The sequence below is a fragment of the Etheostoma cragini genome, chromosome 4 (genome assembly GCF_013103735.1).
Source record: "Etheostoma cragini isolate CJK2018 chromosome 4, CSU_Ecrag_1.0, whole genome shotgun sequence".
NCBI lineage: Eukaryota > Metazoa > Chordata > Actinopteri > Perciformes > Percidae > Etheostoma > Etheostoma cragini.
The window spans coordinates 17,320,204-17,327,580 of record NC_048410.1 but is presented as its reverse complement, the minus strand read 5'-3'; the positions used below and the strand labels follow the sequence as shown (position 1 = coordinate 17,327,580).

At 42.3% G+C, this 7,377-nt stretch overlaps 1 protein-coding gene across 2 annotated transcripts; it reads right to left on the bottom strand.

Annotated features, from left to right (window-relative positions):
* On the bottom strand, nucleotides 1-5,198 carry errfi1a (ERBB receptor feedback inhibitor 1a). Of its 2 annotated transcripts, XM_034869097.1 has the most exons (4): nucleotides 4,985-5,198; nucleotides 2,170-2,375; nucleotides 1,893-1,981; nucleotides 1-1,668 (listed from the first exon to the last, which is right to left on the bottom strand). In XM_034869097.1, exons 2-4 carry the CDS (start codon nucleotides 2,319-2,321, stop codon nucleotides 587-589), a joined length of 1,323 nt encoding a protein of 440 aa, XP_034724988.1. In that variant the 5' UTR covers nucleotides 2,322-2,375; nucleotides 4,985-5,198; the 3' UTR covers nucleotides 1-586. The 2 variants fall into 2 exon arrangements, with proteins under 2 accessions (XP_034724988.1, XP_034724989.1); XM_034869098.1 differs by lacking the exon at nucleotides 4,985-5,198 and having other exon boundaries at nucleotides 2,158-2,375.
* Nucleotides 5,199-7,377: the final 2,179 nt, after the last annotated feature.

Genomic DNA, 7,377 nt, shown 5'->3' with positions numbered 1-7,377 from the left:
CAGGGAATCCATATCGTGTTTAGATATAATAGCAAACAGTAAAGAGATTTGTGTGCTAGCATCCTTCATCTTGTTAAAAATTAATTATCCTTGTATTTAGACTTCATACATTAAGTTATACATGGTTACATTACTGACCTGTCTCTTGTGAGATACAAAAGCAGCGTCAATGCATCTCACAAAACATCCTCAACCTTCCAGACACCGAAAACACTGAACACATGAGGTTCAAGGCCTGCTTGTACCTTCTGACTGTACCACATCATCAAAAACAGCACAGTATTTAATTTCATGTAATAAAAAAGCACATCAAAAATATCTCTATAATGTTAAATTTTGCCCATAATCTATTGTCAGGGATACTGTTTTTAAGTAAAGTATCTTAGTTGTGATAGCTATTCCAACATTACCAGTAACTGATTACAGCGCGGACACACCCTGTGTGTTCAGAATACATAGGGGGTAAAAAAAAAATGTAAAAAGGTAAAAGCAGCGGTTTGAGGGTTGATAGCGTCCAGTCTCACCATTTTTCAAGTGGTTTTTGCTCATTTACAGTAGAGTCCTCTGCTACTTCCACTAAAACTGTTTAAACTAAATCCACATGTGCTTTCCGACTGGTGTGACAGTCCCAATCTGAGTCTGATACATCTGTATTGCGCGCTCCAGGGCTGTTAATGACACGAAGAAATCGCTGAGGCAAGAGATAATAATGTGTGGTGCTGGCCTTTTTGCCGTTTTCCATTACAGGGAGGATGCAGGGGGAGCCCTCACTATTCTGTCTCTGTAAACCCCGACAGCTAACGTACTTAGGATTCGGTGCAAAGCTTTGGGTTGGGGGCATCACCCCATTAATGTATGTTGGGAGGCTCTTGGGGCTGGGGGTGCGGGAGCTGCTTCTGGACAAAGGTTCCCTTGGGGGCACCTTTGGTGGTTTGTCGTCATCGCTGTAAGCCCCTGACGAGACCTCTGCTGACCAGCGGCGATAGTCTCCTGTCTTGATTGTCCGAGGAGGGATTGGGGGTGGCACCTCAGGCTTATCCATACTTTGGGTGTGGCGTTTGTGGCACGTGAGGCGCAGCAGCGAAGGCTTGTTCAAGGATCCAGCTGGGCCAGAGTGTGATCGCTGTAGCTTTCTTTGAGCTTTGTCCTGCGGTCTCTGACAGACCACTGGCTCAGGTGGTTCCTGTCGCTGCTGCTCATACTGTTCCCGCACTTCCTGCGGAGGATGTGCTTGATGCTGCTGTTGGGGCTTCCTCTGGCTTTGCGGTCCTAATGGCCCATCATAGTAAGCATAGTTAATCTGGCCGCAGTCCCTAAAGCTCCTTCGACTAGGGACTCCATATCGAAAAGGAGACGATTTTGGACACTGATCAGACACCAAGCAGCGGCTGTCATCCGAACTTGTAAAAAATTCTACCTCATTGTCCATAGCCTGCTCAGGGGAGATATCGGTTTGTGGAGGGATAGGGGGCAGAGGCTTTGAGCATCTGCCTGGCGTCTGTGGGGGACTGCTGCACTCGTACACTGAGAGCCTCTGGAATGAGGGGACCACCTGGTCGTCATCAGCAGGACTTGGGGTGGATGGTTCAGCACTACAGGACAGGGAGAAATGGGAGGGCCGGGATTTCTTTGGAGGTAATCTCTGTAAGCTGAAATTGTGTTTATGTCCTGTCGGAGAGAAAAAAATGAAACAGACCCATCACATTAATGGCACAGTTACGGTTGTTTAACAACAATCACAATTTACTACTCCAAAGGACTCTATCGCTTTCTGGAAAACCACTTACTATATCCAGTATGTAGCAGATGATTCAAAAGGAACAACACATCCAATGCAGCATTTGAGTATTTCAGAAGACCTGCACTGTGCAGATGACAGATCATGCACTTACTTTCATGACTTAGAGACAGTGGAGGTGGCCCCTTATGCTGTGCACGAGAGCTGTAATCTGTGTGTGTAGTGTCCATACTGAAGTAGAAGCTGTTAAAAAAAGAAACATTAGATTAGTACTAGTTTAAGAGCTACATAACATTTCATCGTAAGTTACAATAAATCTCTGACTGACATGAACCATAAAAATGCAGCATGTCATGCAGATTTAAAATACTGTTTCTTTCTAAAACAATCTTCCCCTAATGGACTGCTAGTTGTGGCACCTGAACACTCACTTGTCCAGCTCATGGCGATCGCTCCAGGAAGGTTTGGATCCAGCCATGCTGAGACAGTAGCTGCCCCTCAGGAAGGGGTTTTCTATGGGAAAAGAGATCTCCTGGGCAGTCAGGCCCACTGTGGACATGCTCCAGGCAAACTCGGGTCGCATCAAAGTCAGGAAACACTCAGATTGCCCGGTTGGCTGCCCCTGCTTCTGGTGTACCTGTAACACAGCAATGAATGACAGTGAAGCACATTGAAAAAAAGCTCTTTGAAAGCAGAGCAAGTTCTCCACTGAAGCAAAAAAGACCTCATATTAAAATAGAGTGCAAATACCACATCCCCCCCCCCCCCCCCCCCCCCCCCCCCCCCCCCCCCCCCTTTCTGCTGCCATCCAAACAGAATCTTCAGTTATGGCCTTTTGCTTATTATTCTTTTTCCTCCCATGAGACAAGAAAACAATCTTCTATGACAGAGGTGACAAAAGCTTGACAAAACGTTTGACAAGATTTTCGGTCTCTTATGGCCACACACTCGACGAGGACAAAGCACTTTATCATTCATAATGTTCTGTTCAGAGTATTTTACAAAGAAAGCTGAAAAGCAGTAGATAGACCAAAATAACTAACAAAGACATTGATGTAAAAATGTTGCTATAATTTACAGATTGGTTTGTTGTTTATTCTACATGTCTACTACCAAAGCTAGCCTGAAGTAGATGACTAATCAAAGTTAGAAGTTGAGTTGTATAAAGTGGAAACAATGAGAGCAATTGGTGCTTCAGTTTTGATTTATTTGACAACACACGTTGATTCATAAATAAATACAATTGTTAATAGCTCACTGAATGATCTTTACATTTCAACTCTATATATAGAATATATACATATCTAAATTTAACATAGCAATCTTAGATGTGAACTCATTAACCAACTTTCAAACTTCTCTTTCTACAGACTGTACCTCAACTCTTAATATGTTTACAGTTGATTTTAAACTTGACTGTGCTGTACTCCAGTTCTGCAATCTTGCTTGTCCTGAACAGCAGAGGAAGGGGCTCCTCCAGTTACCATTGATATACCTGATGTTGCAAGAACTCCTCCAGTCACATGACCTGAATGTCTGTGTCATGTCAAGTATGTGTCATGGCTGAGTAAACAATGTGTACAATATTCAGAGGAGAGGAAATCTGGCAGCATATGGATATTTATGGGGTCAGCAATACACTGGAAGAAAAATCTGATCTGAATGTCTTGGCTTGCACTGGATTAACCAGTTGAGTATGTCACAATCTCCGGAGACATGAGTTTAGAAAGTGTTATAATAACGTATACAGTGCCTGCTGTAGGTGTATTTGTTGTATACCATGTGTGAGTTCACTGACACCAGGCGTGCATTGTTGCTTTGGCGCCATATAAGAAGTCCTATTTTTCAGAATGCAGTAAAACAGGTGTATCCATTGACCTGGTGGTCATCTCTTCTGGAGACCACAAATGCACACCCAGAGACAAGCTGTCCTCCTTATAATGTTGGAGTGATGACTGAGAAGAACACAGCCCTCTCACTCCTGGTCTCTTATGAGCCATATGTATGTGCTACCCTGACAGCTGGGGAGAAACAAAGCTCTAAAACAACAGGAAGCCTGGGTCAGCAGCATTAGCCAAATTGCCCAACAAGGCATGCACTCCACATGCCCAGGACAGTCGATTCGGTTCGGCGGGGATGGGAAGCAACATGATCCTCGATAATGAACCCCGGGAGGCTTGTGCTTCCTCTTGCAACAGGTGCAAAGACAGTTCATTCTGGCAGTTGACCAGAGGAGCATTTACAGGCAACAGGATTAAACAAATGATGTTTAGTCATGCAGAGCATTAACCCTCTTAAGGAGGGATTCTTTAAATCATATCATTTAACCAGAGCATGCAAGTCTTTACATGGTGAAGTCTGGCCTTTCTGTACAGGCCTATACAATAGCCTAGGTGGACAGGCTCAATGCCACTGCGAAGATGACACAGGGCCCATGCATACTGGAAAGGAGGAGACCTGATTGGTTAGCTGTGATGTAAAACATCAGGAGATAGTTTGCCTTTGATTCAGGATTGTAGTAGTCACACACACACACACACACACACACACACACACACACACACACACACACACACACACACACACACACACAGACCTTGAAAGAAAGAGTTCACACCCCGCTCATGACATCCCTGCAGCCGTTTCCGAGCAACCATACCCGCTCTACCTGTGCGGCAAGCAAACACCGCGCACACCCCCTCACTTTACCGGATTGAGATAATAATGGTTAAAAGCCCTCTAGCATGCAGGTGACTCACACCACAACACAGGAGTCAGCTCTGCCAAGGCCAGTTACTTGTGACACAAAATTGGTTGTCATGTCCATTTAGTTTAAGCAGAAAATATAGCTTCCTCATAGATATTGTAGACCAAATAAAAGAGTCAAGCCAGGTTATAGGTTTGCAATCGACCCAAAGTTACTTAAGGGATAGACCATTTAATATTTCAGCCTATCATAAAAGATGGATAGACTTATTAAAAGATGACAAATGTGTCATTTTTGTTAGAACTTTTTAAATCCTCGTTATTTCGGCTTGAATACAAGTTACACCTCTAAATGGCTTAGAACATACAGTAACCTATATTTAAAAAAAAAAAAAAAAAAAAAAAACAATCGCAATAGTAGCTCAGGTTGCATCAATTAGTGGAGTCTGTCGTGCTGGCACCAACATACATAACAATGGACAAGACATGGGCTCTTACAGCAGCCAACACCACACACTTCAAATCACTTTCTGAACTCACCTATATAACTTCACAGTTCTCCTCCGCTGACTTACTCCTAGACTCCTCTTTGTTGGAATATAGCTCCTCGGTTTCTTTGGTTTGATATGAGTCTATAGTCTTCTGATTGTGTCGGGGACAGGACGCCAGCGAATTGGTGGAGCTCCCGCTAAACTGTGCCACTTTAGATAAGTCAAGTATTGTAGTGAGCAATAGGCTTATGTCTTCATATAGGCTAGGCTCCACCACACAAGAGACGCACTGGCTCCGCCTCGCACACTTGCCCTTAAAGGCGCAGTTTTCATTTTTACAAGTCTCTCTGCAGCGTTTAGTCTATGTACATCAGGACAGGCTGAGTACGTATGGGATGGAGAAATCACCCGTGAACACAAACACAGGTCTAGTTTGAGAATTGAACACAAGGATACAGTTAGCTCGTGAACTGTTCCAGTGGGATGGAGGAAATACATGATACAGTAAACACCTCAACAATTAGAAATGCAGCTGCTCTGTGAATACATTTCAGCGGAACAGGAATTTGTTGATGCAGTGGAGTGATGTTTATTCATAATTGCATACGGTTCTTTAGCAGCAATAAAGTAATAATTGCAAGGTGGAAAATGATCCTGTATGTTTATCTTTTTAAAAATTGTTATGACCTAAATTATAGGCCTACTTCAAATGTGTCTCCTGTGTGGTTTCGTTAACAACAAGCATATCTGCTGCAGTCAAAAGTGAACTGCACAGATCTGCAGGGAGACAGAGGCAGTGACAGGGATGGCTCCAGTACAGATAACACAGACAACTGGCAAAGAAACAGAGCCAGAAACACTCTTATCTGCACAGCTGCTAGCTGCATGAAGCCCTGATTGTTTAGCTGCTTGCTTATCAGATCACCCTGTGCATTTGATTTTAGTTGGAACAGTTCTCTGTTTGCCAGACATATGTCCACTTTTCACAGTAGATAACTGAGGCTACATGGTTGATCAGGTCAAATAGATTTTTCTGTGTTTTAGTTTAGGTTAAAAAATCCTACATGTGCAGTCCATAAAACCCTCTATTTCTAGTCACTTAGCCTACTTAGATCTTTAGTGGTGTTGTATTAACTATGGCACCTAACCTATCTGGGCTATACAAACCCAACAGTAACATGCACACTAACCAAACACAGCGATACAATAGCTACAAACAACTTGTGTGTTGAATCAATAGTGGCAGAAAGCGAGGTGTGTGCAGAGAGAGAACAGAGTGTTCTTGTGTCTGAGTTCGTAAATCCTTTACAGCTTGTGAACAGAACCCCCCCTCAACCCAGAAGGCTTATCATTACATATTTGGTCTCACATGGACCAGGCTATCACTAATCCCCTTTATAATTTCAGTCACATTTTTGGAATTCCCCGGGTTGGTTGTGACCAGTGGAAGAAGGGGTTTTGCTAAGTGAGACTTACAGTTTTGTGTGATGTGTGAATGTGAATAAAATATGCATCACAGTTTGGATTATAAATAATTTACAAGTGGGATATGATGAATGGTACAGGGAATGCTCAGCTATAACAGTAAAAATGCATTTTCAGAAGGAAAAGAAATTAAATGGAATCAGATACAGTTCAATAAAGCATGTGATTATGTTTTTTTCTACTTTATATTTCTGAATGTGTATGTCTGTAAAACTCTTTCAATCTCAAAATATGCTTAATGTCCAAGCTGTCTCTCCTTCCACTTCTGTCCTGTCTCAGCTTATTATGAATCACTTACCAACAAAAAGGGTGGACTTGAGTTGGAAATGAAAAAAATAACCTGTATCATCAGTGTAAATGATTTATTCACTATGGAGGTCACAGCATTGATTGCTGAGGTACTTAAATTACGTGCATATTTAGCCTGCGTCCAAAGTTCACACTGATATAAACACAGCAACAGAAGGTTCAGTGTTGAAGTAAGGTGACGTCAAGCCTATGAGTCTGTAGAAAATTTCAATAAATTGGTGTTAAGTTTGTGATTGTTTTTGCCGGCTATCTCTTTGTAACATTGAAAGGTTATTGTAAGCATTTTGGGGCCAGCAAGTCTACAACTTTCTCTCTTTAGACATGGGAACTGTGGCCGCTATTGACACCTTTAAAAAGCATCTTAAAGAGTTGGTTCACTCATATTAGAAATATAAATATTTCTCTACTGAACCACTAGTTATGTAATTAGAAAAACTAGGATTAAGTAGAAAAATAAAATCAGCATATAGCCTATCAAATTTATACCCTAGTCATATTTATCAAGTACATTTACCAAACTCTTCCTTTGACTAATGAAGCTATAGCATAAGCTTAGTCAGGAAGAATATAGGCTAAAATAGCTCTAAATCTGCTATCTCCATCACTGTCAGCTGTCATTTCAGTGCAAATTGCCGCAAATGCCAAGCC

What these genes read in the sequence shown, in the direction of transcription:
- errfi1a (XM_034869097.1), bottom strand. Translation starts at nt 2,321, where the DNA reads ATGCGACCCGAGTTTGCCTGGAGCATGTCCACAGTGGGCCTGACTGCC. An exon ending in GATCGCCATGAGCTGGACAA is followed by an intron (nt 1,982 to 2,169) that starts GTGAGTGTTCAG and finishes TTTTTTTAACAG; the next exon opens with CTTCTACTTCAGTATGGACA. An exon ending in ACTGTCTCTAAGTCATGAAA is followed by an intron (nt 1,669 to 1,892) that starts GTAAGTGCATGA and finishes TCTCTCCGACAG; the next exon opens with GACATAAACACAATTTCAGC.